Genomic DNA, 17,982 nt, shown 5'->3' on the forward strand with positions numbered 1-17,982 from the left:
AGCTATTTTCAGAAATTTTATTATCTTGAGTATAAAGATCCTCAAAAGTACAAATTAACTGGAAGTTTAGTTCAACAAGCTGAGAAAACATGAACACATCCCTAGGTACTTGTTCACATATACATTTGAAGTTTGCCAACATTCCTACCTCATATGCCTGTGAAAAAGATGTTGCTTCAATGTGTTTGTGATGGCAGATTTGGTGGTACCATTTTATTGCATCCTCTGGCATCCTGTGGCAATAGCCTTTGAGAAAATTATATTAAAATGATGCACTTGCATGTTGTGCAGACATGTATATGACAAATGTAATTATTTCAAGTGTAAAAGTCAAAAGCTTCATTGCAGTTTTTATTTACCCAAATCATGTACATTTAATATTTTTCAGAAAATTTCCCTGATTTAGTAACCGTTGTTTTTCCATTTTTATTTGTGGTCAGAGGCTACAAAATGAGAATTTTTATGAATACATTTATGGTACATAGGTACATGCTTTGCTTGATTTTAAATTTAATGTGATGCACCAGGCATTATTATTCATAAAGGAAGCATGCATAGCTTTTGCTGGATATCTAATTTTAATGATGCCCTTCAACCGGTTGTTGATCTAAAGGGAAGATGGCCATGTGAAAATATTTTTTAAAGAGCTTATTTATGCATATATCTATTTATTTGATCATTCAGTATTTGAACCATTGTTCTTGATTTGTTTTTGATGTGCAATACTTCAGTAGTTTATTCCATAAAATTTTCAATTAACCATGGTGCATAATATCTACTATGTAATAATTAGTAGTAACCACAATGACCCTAAATGGCCTTCAAGAAGTTACTTGATATGAGGTAAACTTTAAAAGTCTCTCCTGAAGAGAATTATATAGAGGATCAAAAAAGGCCCTTTTTTAAAAGATGTTATCACTGCTAAGTTCAGAACTTTTTAAATTTGATATCTTATGAGCCCAGAAGTAGGTATGAAAATTTCAGTTTTTATCATACATATAGTGTTACCTCATTAAATGTTATTGCATAATAATTAGTTATGTCTTATTTATCGAGAAAAATACTTCTGGCATTTTTTCATGTCACCCTCTTCCTAGACCTTTATGTCAAACTTTTTTATCGGTCTAAAATGCTTGCATGTTAGGCATGCCTATCAGATTAAGATCCAAAAAGATTCCTAATCAATCAATCAATCGATTTTTGAAAATACCGTCCTCTCAGTCTATAGCATTTAAGTATGTTAGCTGGCCTGCATTGCTGAAGGAAATTTATTGGGCCACCTCTCTCCAATTAAAGAATAAAAATAATATGAGATGAATTTCACTTGGGGAGTCATCACTGGGATATCATCAAATCCCTCACTTTTACCGTATGAAACCATTAATGGTAGTGGTGTTTTAGTTTTTAAGGTCCCCTTGTAGGAATTTTAGATGTGTTCACTCAATCATCATAGACCCATAAAAATCTTAATGCTCTCCTATCTTCTAGTTTGTGCTATTGGATATGAGTTGAAGAGATGTATTATCTCAGTATATATGGAATCAAAATTTGCTTATCCAATTCATCCAAGCTTACCTGGCAAAAATATTTAAATGGCATGTGAAATTTTACAAGTTTCACAGACTTAGTTAACTTATAAGTCACATGTGCTTGGATAATCATATTTGCAGTTTTTTGTAGATTTTGTAATGAGCACTGTTTCCTTCAATCATTACCCTTGCAATATACTAAAATACTTCACACAGTATTGTCTACTCTTTATAATGTGGTTAATCTGTATTTGTTTGAAACACTTTCCATAAACATATTGAACGTATTGCACTCAAAATATCCCATAATAATCTTATTTCCATTCAGAGACAAAGGCTACTCTGAAAATGCAAAACTCTTCTTGAGAAAAATATCTAAATGGGAGGATATACTAATATTCCACTATTTAATCCTTTAATTATACAGTAACAGCCAAACTCAGTTATTTAGCGACCCTACTCTTGTCAACAAACTCTTTGTGTGCTATGAGGTTTTTTATTATTGCTGAAGTCGAGCTGGAAATGGCACTATTTTTAAAGGTGGAAGTTGATTATTTTGATAATGTAATTGTCTTCTACCTCATAGAAGCCATAATATATTTGTATTTACATTAAAATGGCTTTTCTTCATTGTGTATATTTTTTTGAAATGTGATTGATTTTGTCTCATTTGAAAAAATAGTATTTTCTGATTTTCGCTGCCATTTACACACAGGCAGCGCCTGGAGCTCATGCGAGAGATGTACCACAATGAAGCTGATCTGTCTCCTACTTCTCCTGATTATAACATTGAATCACTCACTGGTGGTGATCCATTTTATGACAGATTCCCATGGTTTAGGATGGTTGGCAGGTTAGTACTTGGTCAGATAAAAATATAAAGATAAGTTCTTTCATTATAATCCAAATGTACGAGGGTCATCCGGAAAGTAGTACCCGTTCGTGCCGCATGAAGTGCTGACGACGCGAGTAGCCGCTGGACGAGGTCAGATAGCTTCAGTGGCTTGTCTGCCTTCTCTGAGCCAAGTTGCGTGACGCTAGCATTGCCTGTGTTGTTTCTGTGATTGTTTACAATGTTTAAAAAAATTGAGAACGCCGCCAGTTGTGAAGTGAGGGCAGTGATTAAATTCCTCAATGCAAGAAACGTTCGCCCATGTGATATTCATCGCCAATTAAAGGAGGTGTATGGAGACAATGTAATGGACGAGTCGTCTGTTCGGCGGTGGTGTCGCAACTTCAACATGGGGAGGGGGAACACACACGACGATGAGCGTTCGGGGAGACCGTCTGTCATTACAGACCAACTGGTGAGCTCAGTTGACGAATTCGTGAGGAACGATCGGCGCGTCACAATTGATGACATCTGTGAGCATTTTCCCAATGTTTCTCGAACAATTGTTCATGAAATTGTTAAACACCATCTGCATTATGCAAAAATTTGTGCAAGATGGGTCCCTCGCGTATCTCAATGAGCTGGCGGCGAAGGACTATGCAGCAGGAATACAGAAACTTGTCACACGTTATGACAAATGCCTTAATTTGCTTGGAGATTATGTTGAGAAGTAGTTTAAAGTATCCTCTTTCAAATAAAATTTTTTATGTTTGTTAATATTTACTTTTGTGTCTTTATTTCACGAACGGGTACTACTTTCCGGATGACCCTCGTATGTGAGTAGTATATTCCAAAAGTGTATTCAATTTATGTTTGATGTGATTCGTATCCCATTCAAAAGAAATTCGTAGCCACCTTGTTGCTTCACCATATGATGACAAGTAAGCTGAGAGGTAAAGAGACCAAAGTCATGTGTTTGTGTCTTTCAAAAATCCTATGTGCAGGATTTCTTCCAGTTATTGTAATATTACTGTGAGCATTTCAGTTTGCTAAGATAATTCTGTAAAGGAAAAGTTTGTTTTTTAGTATAATAGTGAAGGAATATAATGAATTAACTAACAATTATCATTGGGGTAGCAGAAGGCCCAGTTTGGAGCTCTTTGCCCTCTCCTCATTGGTGATACTGAATTTCCATCTTTAAAAAATTCCTAACCCTCGCAATCTTCTGCTTAGGCATTTAAGGGTATGTTTAGGTATAGGGATTCAAGGTGAATCATTGCATTCATGTGATCAATATAACCTTCAAATTCCTCATCCAAAACATCAAAATGTCACCCTAACTACTTCTACTTTCCCCTTGATGAGTAGTAATTGCGACAACTCATTCTTTTGGCTCTCAAAGCTACATTAAAAAGCAAATTTTTATTCACCAGTAAACTCTGCTAACATAAAAGTTAGGTTTGAACAGTTAAAATTTAACAAGCATACTGTAGCATAATGAAAATAGCTATGAAAATTATAAACAGTGAAGTTATTAAGCCTCTGGTTTTGCAGAAATGCTAAATGAATGAAAATGAAAGGATGAAAATTTATGTAAAGACATCTGCTGGTATCCTAAGAAATACCATGAAAATTTGTTACCATGTATAACAGCACCTTGACTTTTTGAAAAATTTTGCTGAATGAAATGTTTAGTAAGAATGGATAATTTCAGCAATTACAAGTATGCTGTTTGTTGAAGAAATAGCATTGGAATATATCAAATCTACTTGCGATATCATCCTTTACAAACTACATTTTCATTTGCCGTAATTTGTGGCATATAAGAAACATAAGTATACAAGATACATCTTCATTTAACTAGGTTATATTTAGGGAAAAGAGAGCTTGCAGTTTTTTCAATTATATAAGATAGAGTGCACCATTATTGAACCATTAATTTAAAGAAAAAATTGCATGTTATATACCATCAAATATAGTAATTTGGCTATGAGTAGTCTACCAAGGGTAATTGAAACGAATGTTATTATGATTTAATGCTTAAACAATTATTAAATTTTGGATAATTATTTACAGGGCATTTGTGTATCTGAGCAACCTCATGTATCCAGTGCCTTTAATTCATAAAGTTGCCATTGTGAATGAAAAGGGCGATGTCAAAGGATACTTGAGAGTTGCAGTTCAAGCTGTTATTGGTAAGTGGCATAATTCATTCATTTTCTCTGTTTCTTTATTATAAATGAAAAGTAGCTCAATATAAGAATAATTTCTGGAACCAGTATTCCAGAGAACTTCCCATATTCAGGAATGTTAAATTATTGAACTGATTTACATTATTAACAATTAATATTGACTATCTCTCAGAAATGCTTTTCTTATCCAAGGCTAAAAAGTGAATACTATTTGTAATATATACTTGGAGCAGCCTATCTCTCTAACATGTGGTGTATATTATTTTGTGAATACGGCAACTGTGAAAGTGTATGCAGGAATTGTGGGCAGCAACAACAGGCCTGTTTGCATGCCAATGCCAAACCAAAACAAGTCAAACCAAAAAAATGTTTACATTGTAAAAGACAAATGAAAGGATGAACAATAGATAACACTTAATAATGAAATATTTGAGGAGATTAGGATGCTGCAGTGGCTAACATGCAGGCCTCCGACTGAGAGGGCCTGGGTTCGAATCCCAGAGGCGGCAGATATTTTTCAGTGGTATCCCTATGCCTACTTGAGGTGCTTTGTAGAGAGCACTTTGAGTGAGTATGACGTCCGTCGGATGGGATGTTTAACTGTGGACCCCTTGGCACCTTTCGACAAGAGTAGGCTAATGCCGATGCCGAGTTTCTCCCCATCCTTCCTTTCCCATCCATCCCTAATGGTGCAAATGACCTTAGCTGTCTTTCACCTCCCCTAAAACTACTACTATGAAATATTTGATAGCATTAAAGAAGAATTTGTTACAGATGTAATTACCTCGATTTTCAACATAACCCAAAACTAAATTGCATGTAAGTTAAATACCATTTAAAACATGAATATAAACAAAAGTTGTAGTTCATCTTAAAATCTTAACTCAATGTTGAAAGTATGTTTCATGCAATAGATACATACAGTGAACTCTCAATCTGTTTATGGAGTATGCATTTGGTGGATTAGTCATGCTGTTCTCTTCCTAGCACCTCAAAATATAAAAAAATGACTCTCATAAAGTTAATTTAATACTTTGAAACTTTTATTTACCTTTTAAAAATACACAAATTTGAAATATTTGGGTCTTTAATGCATTTTGTCCTAGTGGCGATGAATTTATGGAATTCTATGATGGATAAATGTTGACATACACAGAGCTACCAATTTGTTAATGTAACAATTCAATTTTCTTCAAATGAAGTGTTTGCATCAAAATAATTTGTTCTTTTCTATCTAACCCATGTATTTTTCATAAATTCTAACCTGAAAAATCAGTCGTGTGGGCCTGTGTATTATGAGCCAGGAAATATGGTACATAGTATGAAAAGTTTTACTGCAATTAGTATTTCATCTCTAAAACCCATTTCATAGACTTAAAAATTTCTTCATTTTATGATGCTATGGCAGAATTCTCATTGGTATTCTCTCAAGGCTCCCTTATCATTGTTGTTGAAGCTCTCTCTTAGGAATTCATTCTCCATGCATTCAGTGTTTTGTAAATACATTATTTACTGGATTGTCAAGGATGGGGATGATGACCCATCAAAGAAAAGCACCTGGAATCCAGTAGTTATTTATGTGCTTCATGTTTTAAAGTCACTTACTGATGAGGCCCATTCTCTTTATGGGTAAATTCTTCATGATAATTGGGAAATACAAGGGTATCCCAGAAGTGCCCGACCCAACAAAGAAAACACAAAAATTTGGAAGAAATTGTATTTATTTTTCAACATAATCTCCTTTCAGCTCTATACACTTTTCCCAGGGATGTTCAATAAGTTTGATACCCTTTTTATAGTAAGAACTGTCTTACTCCTCAAAATAGCCATTAACTGCCGACATCACTTCTTCACGGTTGGAAAATCTTTGACCACCAAGCCATTTTTTCAAGTTTGCAAACAGAAAATAATCTGAGGGGGCTAAATCTGGCAAATAGGGTGCATGAGGTAGCAATTCAAACTTCAATTCATGAATTTTGGCCATTGTAGTAACGAATTAGTGAGCTGGTGCATTTTCTTGGTGAAACAACAGTTTCTTCATAGCCAAATACTTGATTTCTTCGCTCAAACTTTGCAATAAGTTTGCATAATACTCGCCGTTCATAGTTTTTCCCTTTTCAAGATAGTCAATGATAATTATTCCATGCACATCTCAAAAAACCGACGCCATGACCTTGCCTTTGGCTACATTGACTCACCAGTACCAGTGCCTCTATCAGTCACTATATGCTTCCTAGAAGTTGTGGGTTGAACCTTGTTCAGGCACCTTATCATGGCTTCTTTGATGTTATCCAACATTCCAAAATGGTTGTCTTTCTAGCTCCTTTTTGTTCTTCCGAACAAAAATAAGTCCAGCAGTGCCACATTTGGGCTGTAAGGTAGCTGGGGCAGCAATGCCACTAAGTGCTTAACCGGGTAATCTGTTTCAAGGAAGGTAGTGTGGGATGGCAAGTTGCCATGATACAACCTCCAGTTGGCAAAGATCTTCTTCCTATTGCATTGCACTCTTTTCTGCAGTCTTTTCACAGAAAGCTAATTGTTTACAGTCTGCTCCTGAGGTAGCAACTCTTCATGGATAATGCCTTTTGAGTCAAAATAGATTACGAGAAAAAGACTGCTTATTTTTGGGACAGAGTCTATTACAAGGATACAGTCCTTGAGTATTATTCCTCTCAATGACATCCTCACTTTTACTATTGAATAACTTTACAGAGGAGGAAAATGGTGAATATGCCAGTGGAGTGAGGCAGTCAGCTCGTATCTCCTTTGATGATGAACTCTTTGGGGGACGACAGAGGAACATTCGAAGCAGAGGGCCCAATCTCCTGAGCAACCACAGCATGCCAGGATTCCCTTGCAGGAACTCCAATCTCAGCAACACAGGAGGCCTTGCTGAGATAAAAGTGGTCGGGGAGGATGAGGAGAAGGATGGTAAGGGGGGAGAGGTGGGCATAAAGGGAAGGGGTAAGGGTGGCAGGGGTGGGGAGGAGGCAGAAGATCGCGTGGTGGAGGGCGGCCAGGTGACCAACAGCATCATCCCTGACAAGGTGGAAGGTAAATAAATAAAACTCGGAGATCCCTGGTGCCATTGAGGGAATGGTCACACATATATTGAGAAACTCATGGATGACAGCCATCAGGATGATTAATGAATGTCAATGTTAACGAAATGTTGTCATTGATTGGTAGTAATAACGGCTCTCCTTGCTATTAATCATCATCAAATTCTTTTAATTCAAATTTGTTTGTTGTAATGAGTGACCAAGTATTTGCATTGGCCTTCACTTCAAAATTTTGTGGAAATGGCTGGAAGCAAATGTTTTCTCTTTGATGTTTGTTTCTCGATTGGGAGATTTGTGATGGGATATATGCTGTCCCCTTAATTATTGCTTCAAAATTTTGTGTGAAATTGAGTATTATAGAAAAGGTGGGTTTAAGGTGGTTCACTTACTGCAAGTTCTTTTGGTCAAACTGTTTAGCCATTATAGAATGAAAAATAGTGGGTTTTTCATGCCTCCTCCTCCCCTCCATGTTGTATCAATTATGATTAGGTGTACCATGATGTCATGATATGATATTATTGTATTTGCTGTATTCAGTAATAGCAGGTTAGTTAGCATTAAAATGAAAGTGAAGAACATACTTCTTATGCCTTGGCACCTCTTTTTTGTGCAGTGATATTTGTAGTAAGATGTGCTAGGGTAACATGTGAGCAGCTTTGTCAGACTAGATATTGAGGTTTAGCATTTGCTACTTTAAAATGGGAGCCATGAAAGCAGGCTCCCTTAGTTAGTGTTGTGGTTCTTTTGATTGTGCAGATGTGGAAGGGGATGCTGATAGTGGGCGCGGGGACAGCTCTGTATCATCTGATCACCCACCAAAGGAGGAAGGTGACCTTTCTGGAACCACTCCTATCTTAATACCACCCAATCAAAATCATCTTATCAACAACAACAACAATAACAACATCATTATTAATAATAACAATGTCAACAATGCCAACAATAACGAGAACATCAATACTACCAACACCACAGGAACTACTCCAGACCATCTTTTGATTGGCAAGGAGTTCACTTTTAGAGTGACAGTTCTGCAAGCTGTAGGAATCTCCACAGAATATGCAGACATTTTCTGCCAGTTCAAGTGAGTGTTTTATGATTAATTTTATATTGAATTTTCTATTTGACATATTTTGGAAAATCAAGTCTTTGTGCTTTGAAAGGTCAGTTATCGTGAAAAACATTTAATGTGAAATGCAGGCATTAAAACAAAGCCTAATAAGCATGCAATTGAAGAAAACAAAATTGTCATTTAGTCATTTTCTGTGATAAAATGTTGTATTTCAGGGCATAAAGCTATAGTAAATACTTAAATGATCAATTGAAATTAACTAGATTAATATTTGATTGCCAGCATTATCATGTTAATGTTTTCAGCTCTAATCCTCTTCTATTTTAATCTTGTGCATATTAAATTCAATTTTTTATCTTCAAATAGGATAGTCTGTATTGTCTCCTCTTGTGGTACATAATATTTAAAATTATGAAGGTATTTCCATACAAAATGAAGAGGGCAATCAACTGAATTGTTCATATTATCTGGCTTTTCATGTGAAGAGCTGTAATTTTCTCAAATTAATGCTAAGGTTCTCTGGTTTAGGTTTTTCATTTTCTGTGAAATATGTTTCTGATAATGTGCTTCTGGTTATTATTTCTCAGCTTCCTTCATCGTCATGACGAGGCATTTTCAACTGAACCTGTGAAAAATACAGGAAAAGGCACCCCTCTTGGATTTTATCATGTTCAGAATGTAAGATATCCATGGCACTTATTACTGTAGTTGGAATAAGCTAGAGTTTCAAAATTACCTGTGATTGCACTTTTTATCTGTTTATTACAGATTACAGTTACTGTAACCAAGTCTTTCTTAGATTACTTAAAATCCCAACCTATTGTGTTTGAAGTGTTCGGACATTATCAGCAACACCCACTTCATAAGGATGCCAAACAGGAAGGTGGTCAATAGTAAGTAACATTCATGTCATTGCCGTGTATGTAATTTTCCACAGTTCTTGAATTTAAAAATAGATATTATTGAAAAAAGTCCATAAACCATCATGAATACTTCTTACAATCCTGACTCATGTTTTCATATCATGGTAAAGCACTCTTTCATTCAACTCATTGAATGCCTGGATAATGATAACTTGATTTTTTATCCAAATTAAGTACATTTTTCATCATTAAAACATTTGATAAGTTGAATAACAAAATATTTTAGCACTTCAATTTGTTTGTTAAAACATCATGGTTCATTTTATATGAGAAAACCAGAAGTATGCTACTTGGGACCAACTACCTGGAAATGCTAAACTTAACTGGTTTATGCCTGGTTCTACATGTCCACCCCTTCAATCAATAAAATACTTCTTCCCTGGATTCCATAGGACAAATGGTGATGGTTTTTGAGGGTTAGAGCATGTTGGTGAGAATGGATTACAATGTGGAGGTCCTTCTGAACCTGACCACAGTCGTCTTTCATTTTTTTAGGCTGCTATGAGTTGTCATTTTCACTGCAGTCATTTTTGCTCATTTCTAGTCACTACTGACTCATAATAAAGGGGCCTGGAGAAGAACCCTCTTATAATTAAGGTTTACAATTATTCTTGTTTCTACAAAATATGGACTTTATTCAGTATTCTAAGCTTTAAAAGGTCAGTGAGCTGCTCATAGTAGTTTTCCTGTGATCTTGCATTGTTTCTATTGTATGCTATGATGGCAAGTACAAGACGCAACTCACTCTTGAGTTTGCCATGTAATAATTTTATAAAGTTTTAAATTTTATTTTAATTGTAATTTGATGTCTGTTCATAAGTGTACGACAGCCACCGAAGAGGATGCTGCCACCCTCGATACCAATCAGTCAGCCAGTGCGCTCACCTAAATTTGGGGTTTTGCCTTCACCTTCAACTAGCCACGTTCACGCCAAGTATGATGTTCTAGTGTGGTTCGAGATTTGTGAATTGGGTTAGTCAATCTGGATCTGTGTTAGTTACTATTAGCTTTAATTAGAGTTTTCAGTCATGAGACTTGGGTTTTATGTAACGCATTCAATAATTTCACCCTGTTTCATATTTTGTTAATGCAAATTATGTTTAGTTAAATGTCTAAATATAAAATTAAAAATATGTGGCATTTTAACTAATTGACAAGATATATATTAACCATAGAAGTATTGACTCAAAATTGAGAATGATGCTTGAAATTAATGCTTTATTTCAATAAACATTCATTTAAAAGTTGCATTAAACATATAAAATGGTTACGATTATTCATTATTTTCTTTCAACTCAGAGATAAAATATTGAAAGTTAGTTCAAAGGAAATGAGCACTATTTATTTATTTTCAAATTATCACATTTGTAGCCCCCAATGGTGAATATGTGCCTGCAGTTGTGGATCACAGTGATGACCTACCTTGCCGTGGCCTGTTCATGTTGCATCAGGGTATTCAGCGACGCATTCGTATCACAATTGTGCATGAAAACACCCCAGAACTGAGGTGGAAGGATGTGAGAGAACTGGTTGTTGGTGAGTCATGCTGAAAAAATAATCTAAATTACTTGAAATTTATTTTTATATCATTTCAGGAGGAATTTTTCTAAAAATAATTTAGATTTTACATCACTCATTGTTCACATGGTCTTCTGCTTTTGTGCTCACTGTCATGTCATGATATAAGAGTGGATCATGCAGCACACTTTGTTGTTATCCTCATTTAAGATACTCCTCTTTTTTCAGTGTAAGTGGAGAAAGGTTCTCATCATAATGTATGATATGCATTTGATTATTTACAAAAGTGTGTGATATTTCACTTGAAAAACAACAATAGTAAACCACTAGTATATAGAAAATTGGGATAAGGTTTTGTGGTCAACGTTATTATGAAACAAATTTTCCTATTTCCTGTTACATGAGTAATCTGCATGTAAATTAAGGCAGAATGTTCCTTCCTCTATTAAAATAGTTATTTTGTATTTTATAGCCAACTGCCATGTTGAAAAAGATGAGCAAAGGGATCATGGTATTAATTATTGAATTTCTGGTAATGAATGCATTCAGTCACTACTACAACTGTGGGAATGGCTTTGAATCTTTGAAGATCACTGTTGCTTCCCAGCATAAGTATATTTTGTACTGCATTATTTTATGGTGGAATTTTAAAAAGTATGAATATTTGATTGCAAAAGGAGAAGAAGATAATCTTGCATTGTGATATGTAGTCACTTTTCCTCAGCTTTTCAAAATTGGAAAAGTCTGCTGTATTACCGTAATCCAACAGTCCAGTTTCATCACTTTCAACCCTTCTGTACAGTTAATTTCATGAAATTATTAGGAAATTCACTTAAAACATTGTGGTCTCCTGAAGCCTGTTCATCAGAAATATTCAAATGATGAAAATTGCATCCCTTCTAACAATTCTCTAACCAGCACTTGCTTGAATCAAATTCTCTGCTCTTAAAAGTGCTTACCTTTGCAAATTGCAAAAAAAGTCATGCAATTATACAATGCTTGTATAATTGCATGGCCTTTTTCTCAGAATTCCGGAATGATTAATGGAGCTACCTATTTCATGTTTGAAATATTTTATGATTTCTTTGGTTTTGGAATTTCTAAAACTTTTACACTTGTCCTATAGCACATGGTCTAAATGACAAATCATATTTTTTAATTGTTCTTACATGGTGAACTCATTCTTTCCCATTAGCTTTTTGGTGTGATTGCAGAATTTACTAATATTAACATTGTCTACCACTTCTACATTTTTATGTAATGCCATTATATTTCACATTCATTTTTCCACCCATACTTTTTGCATTTTTACTCCATCGCTGGAAACTAGACTTTAATGCCAATGAAATGCTGGTGCACAAGTGATACAAGCTCGCAACTGTCATGTGACTGTTTGGCTAAGAGATACCCCCAAATACTAGAAGAGAAAATGCATAAAAATTGACAAACTTCTTTCCGTCTATGGCCTCTAGCAACTCTGTGTAAGCATTTGTTGCAGGCACAGTTACCTGTAAGACCAGAACCAATTGTCCTCCATTGAGGAATGCTACATACTTCTTCAGTAAAAAATGCATTTCATGTGTTCATCTCATTGGAGGAGAAAATATAAATATACCAGATTCTTCGTGTACCCTTTGTTCTAATGTAATCTGATATGCTAAAGTTGTATAGTTTATTAATATTTGATGGGGCTATGGAGCTATGGAGCTTAAAAACTATTGTGCTAAAATCCAAACATTCATGTGCTGTCAGGTCGTATTCGCAACACACCTGAATCTGAAGAAGATGAGGAGGGTGATGAGTCTGGGACATGTGGAGGGGATTGTGACTCTTCAGTACTCTCCCTTGGCCTCTTCCCTGGGGAGAGAGTCATCGAAGATGCTCCTGCTGGTGACACCAGATCCATGTTCCGATTTGAGGCTGCATGGGATAGCTCACTTCATAGTTCTGTCCTACTGAATCGTGTGACTCCGTATGGAGAGCAGATCTACATGACCATTTCAGCTTACCTGGAGGTATGCTTGCTAGTGCTCATCACATATTAGTCTGCAATTATTGTCATTGTCTTTTCAATTCCTTAACCCAATAGATAACACAATCTAGGATAAAATCATATTCCCTATATTTCAGTCGTTGACTACTTGTGTATATATTATGGGAAAGCAATAATGTTTCTAAATAGGTAAAGGGTGCTTAAGATTAAGTCTGGCATGTTAGCATTTCAGTGTGTGCAACTTATTTAAACCACCAAATGCATCCATTCTTTAGCCTCTAAGGCATACTTGGGTGCTGTTTGTAGGAACTCACTCGACTTGAAATTGATGAGGGAGTCATGTTGTGCTATATACCCGAGTTAGAAATGGGCATGGTTAGTGTACATAGCATGATGTTTGGATGTATCACATATATATTTGATTTATTTAAAATTCTTTTCAAATCTGTATTCATGCTCTTACGAGTATGAGTACAGATTCATACTCTCATGAGTAGAGGGTGAGTGAGTGAATCAAATAAAGCTACTCAGTGAAAGAGATGCTTTTAATTTAACTTTACACTGTATTGAGTGATAAAAAAATTAGCTGTGATGACAGGTACTCGTAATTACCTACTGGTTGAAGGGTGAAATATTCTTGTAAGCCACTTGAAAAATAGCTAGTAGAGTAAACAATGTAGTTGGATTCTGATTCTTCTAAACATTGCACACAATTTTATTTGAAGTAACTTGAGATTTTAACTCGCTGCAAAATTTTCAGTCTATATAAACTTTTCTTTCTGGAACAAATTGTGATAATTTTCAGAGTAGAGAACTAGCTTTGCACTTACTAAACATTTTTCCTTTTCCATTACATCAGTATAGAAACTGTATTCATTAATTTCATTAATCAATCATTAATAATGTATTTCTCATCATTTCAAGTAATTTTTAACATAGTGCAATTCTTTAAACTTCATTTTCAAACTTTACTCACCTCAATTCACATTGATCTGAGAGTTGCTCATGAGTCGAGGATGAGTGAGTGAATCAAATAAAGCTACTTAGTGAAAGAGATGCTTTTAATTGAACTTCACTGTATTGAATAATAAAAAAGTTAACTGTGATGGCAGGTAAACATGTTGACAGACATATATTGCAGAACAATTTATTTTATTTATTTATTAATGTCACATTAATCCAAAAACAGTACTTCAGCCCTTACATCGGACTTTAACAATTATGTAACAAACACAATTACAAACACCTAAGCCGTAGGTGTTTGTAATTGTTGTGGAGAATAACCCACCCAGGCGGGAATCAAACCAGCGACCTCTGGGTTGGCAGGCAAGGACGTTACCCCAGTGCCACTGGGGCCAGCTATTTCAGTATCATATGCACCTCTTTGTTCTTGCTCCTCACTTATTATTGTTTTCTGTCATTTATTTGTCAATGATGAATAGTGACTGCTTTTACCTTCTTAATGTCCAAGGTCTCAGACTTCATCACAATGGGATTTCCAACCTAATCCTTATTTTTCTTGAGTCATGTGAATGTCATGAAACTTGCTCATTTACAATGATGGATTGTTACCCGTTTTACTTCAAACAGAGTATGATACCACTCTATTCACAATATTGCTCAATCCTAATAGGCACTAGTTATATATTCATTTGAATTTTTTGAACTTTTTTTTCTAAGGCCGTAAATTAAATCTTTGGACTTGTAGAAAATTTGCAAGAAAAATAGTTATGCATGCAATTTTAATAGCATGTAAATATAAGCACCATGATACTTGGATCAGACAGAAAAGGGTCAAACTAGTTTAGTGTAAACATTTTATATGATGAAAGTGGAATTGTTACATTAAAAATTAGTGGCAATATCAGCATTTATTCATTGCAGAATTGCAGAAGTTTATCACCACTGCTGTCAAAATCATGTATGCACTGATTTTCCCTAGGTTTGTCACTTTACTCATGCACAATGCCATCTTCACTTACATCTACACATTGTTAATTCGATATTATTTTAAAGACTTAACAATAGTCTCAATCCCCAGCTTCAAATTTAAATGCAATATTGTCAAACAATCTTCTCTCTTTAGATCCCATGAAGTTATTCTAATTTTAACTTTTTATGCAACCCTTAGTTTCTGCGGGTAAAAGTAGATATGCAGCCCAAATAAAAAGGAATACTAGTATGCAGATTGTTAAATAGTATTATGTAGTGAACGACATTCTCATACTATTTAAGGTTGAGTGCCTGTACTTGAGTTTATGGCAAGAGGTACAATGTATTATCATAGGGGCGGCATCCTTATTAGACCAATTTGTATAAGTTTTGCAGTAGCAGCAGTAAGACAACATTAAACACACTACTTTATATACACTACAATATATTTGGGAATCTTTTTTAGGAAGTAGTCTAGGAAATATTAAAACTCGATTTCTTACTACTTGCTGAAAACAGCGTTATTATCAATATTTTTGGTTAAGGCAACCAATTTCTGTGCCTGATGTCGGAAAAATAGTTAATTGTAAGTACTTTTCCCACTGAATTGGCTTGTATCTTATAGGATGAAGTTATACCCATGTAACTCTGGCCAATAAGATGCAGGCTGATTTTAGAGCACATTTTTGGAGTAGGAAAAGAGCTTCTTGGGCCGGGAAGTACAGTATATTTAATTTTTTCTTGTGATAGTTTTCAAGCAATATAATTATGATGAATATATTAAAATAAAATAATGTTTAAAAAAATCAACTACTTCCTTTCCATATTTTTTAATAAGTTTGCAAGTTACCCATGAAAAATAAATAAGGTAAAAGATAGGAAAAGCCTATATTTCTGGAGGTGTCAATTTTTGCCTCCCTTCTCGTGGAATGCTAATATTAGGGACTGGAAAAATTTATTGCTGGGTTTTTCTCAAAAGTTGCATGGCTTCAAAGAAAACTGAATTTGAGCATTTTTACTAAAATATTAACTTTAATTTATCAATTCATATTTTAAAACAACAATGAAATAGAGCATTTTAAAATACCACTATAATTGTCAAAAAACTTTGCCAACCAATCCATGCTCAGCGAAGCATCATTTATGTACGTAAGGTTGAAAGCAATAAAATTGTAAAATACATTACATCAAATTATGAAATAATCTTGCCAAGTGGTAATAAGACAGGCCACCTTCAGACACAAACAAGCACACTTTCTCATTTCATTCTGGCAGTGGCCAAGCCATTAATATATTCCTCCAGAGGTTGAGATATCTCTGAAAATGGTCATAAAACAGTAATCACATTCAATCAGTTGACAGATGGATATGTGAGTCTGAGATTACTGGATAAACCACTTCAGCGAAAGTAAATGAGAGTCAAATTTATTAAGCCTTTTTGTTTGTGCACAACTGTGGGTAGCATTAGTTAATTCCCACTTTTTGAAAGAGATTTTTGAGGCTTAGTTTAGGATAGGGGTGGGTATTTTTGGGTGGAGGAGTGATTTTAGGTAGGTCAGTGTATTCAACTGTGCACTATGGGATGAGGGATGACTTCAGAGAGCATCAGCTCTAGCTATTCACTTGGACAAGGCTAAATGGTGTTTGAAGTATTTTTGAAGTTAATTACAAAGCTCTTAGTTTAACAATTGGATGTATTGGGTAGAAAAATTTGTAACACCCCAAGCTATTTGCAAATAAAAACATCATTTTTACCACTCAGTGGCTCCCTCGGTGTCTACAGGTATGTACAGCAGAATTTCCCATGGCATTCTGAAAAGAGACTAAAACAGGAAAAATATCATGTGTGAACTTTCTTTGCCTTCACCCTCTTGGAAGTTAACAAATTCCATTTCAATCATAAATTAGTGTTTTATGAAAAACTTTGGAGAGTAAAAATGAAGATGCCTGAAACAAAAATGAATCAAACCTCCAGGACACAGTTTTTTGGAAAACCATACCATGGGTTGTCTATACACAAAAACTCTCATTTTTAAGCATATGTGGTACAAGGAAATAAGCAAAAGAGGAAAAATGCATATTTTTTCCATAAGCTACCTTAAATTCTGGAAGAAGTATGCTATCCTCATTTTTCAAGTTTTATTTCCTGTCATAAGGGAGTTTTCTCTTAAATCTTATTGAATATAGCAATGAATAATTGTCTAATAGGCATTTAACAGAGAAAACTATTTAGCTGAATTTATTTTTGCACATTATTTTACAGCAGCTGCTGTCTCCAAATCAAAAATGTTCTTTGCCCCTAAGAAGAGAATTTGTATGTGAAGCAAAGTCAGTGTTATGTAACCTCACATCTGTGATAATGTAACCTCACACTGAGTAGATGAAACTATGTGTGCATGGCGAGCTTTTGAGGCTCATTTATTAGGATTTACCATCTCAATACCAAATTACTAACATGCTGATCATAAGATGCCTTATGCATGAAATGTATATTATGTGTTACATAACTTATATTTTACACAAGATGGGAATCATAATGTAGCTACTGATATCAGTCCATTGTTTGTAACAGGTGTTTCTCTGATTTAAAATTAATTATATAATGTGAAACACCAAAATAAATCAATACACTTAGTAGATATAAGCCTTTATAGGGTGGTGACACTAAATATAAGTATTGAACAAAAATAGAGATATGGGAATTGGCTCTCGATCATTATTTTTCAATTGTTAGTTCTCCATAACAATTTTTTTCACATTTTTGCAAGATAGGCAACCATTTCCAGAGCATTGTAACTAAAATATGGTAGCTCCATATGAATCCACGATTGATGGTTAGTATTTTAATTTGAAAATAGGATTTCTGAATGCAGCAAAGCTGGAAAAAAATAATGTAAGGTTTTTAAAAGATAACAAATATTGAAATTAT

General features: G+C 34.7%; 1 protein-coding gene across 10 annotated transcripts in view; it reads left to right on the forward strand.

Annotated features, from left to right (window-relative positions):
* The window catches only part of unc-104 (kinesin family member unc-104), a 152,485-nt gene that overhangs the window by 119,367 nt on the left and 15,136 nt on the right, over nt 1-17,982 (forward strand). For all 10 annotated transcript variants that reach the window (XM_071582675.1, XM_071582676.1, XM_071582682.1 and 7 more), the window contains 9 exons: nt 2,245-2,382; nt 4,438-4,556; nt 7,266-7,484; nt 8,372-8,699; nt 9,275-9,365; nt 9,456-9,580; nt 10,431-10,582; nt 10,982-11,146; nt 12,881-13,143. In XM_071582675.1, coding sequence (XP_071438776.1) covers nt 2,245-2,382; nt 4,438-4,556; nt 7,266-7,484; nt 8,372-8,699; nt 9,275-9,365; nt 9,456-9,580; nt 10,431-10,582; nt 10,982-11,146; nt 12,881-13,143 — 1,600 coding nt within the window. The remainder of the gene's footprint in view (nt 1-2,244; nt 2,383-4,437; nt 4,557-7,265; nt 7,485-8,371; nt 8,700-9,274; nt 9,366-9,455; nt 9,581-10,430; nt 10,583-10,981; nt 11,147-12,880; nt 13,144-17,982) is intronic.

The sequence above is a fragment of the Hetaerina americana genome, unplaced genomic scaffold (genome assembly GCF_022747635.1).
Source record: "Hetaerina americana unplaced genomic scaffold, ioHetAmer1.1.p SCAF_12, whole genome shotgun sequence".
Classification (NCBI taxonomy): Eukaryota; Metazoa; Arthropoda; class Insecta; order Odonata; family Calopterygidae; genus Hetaerina; species Hetaerina americana.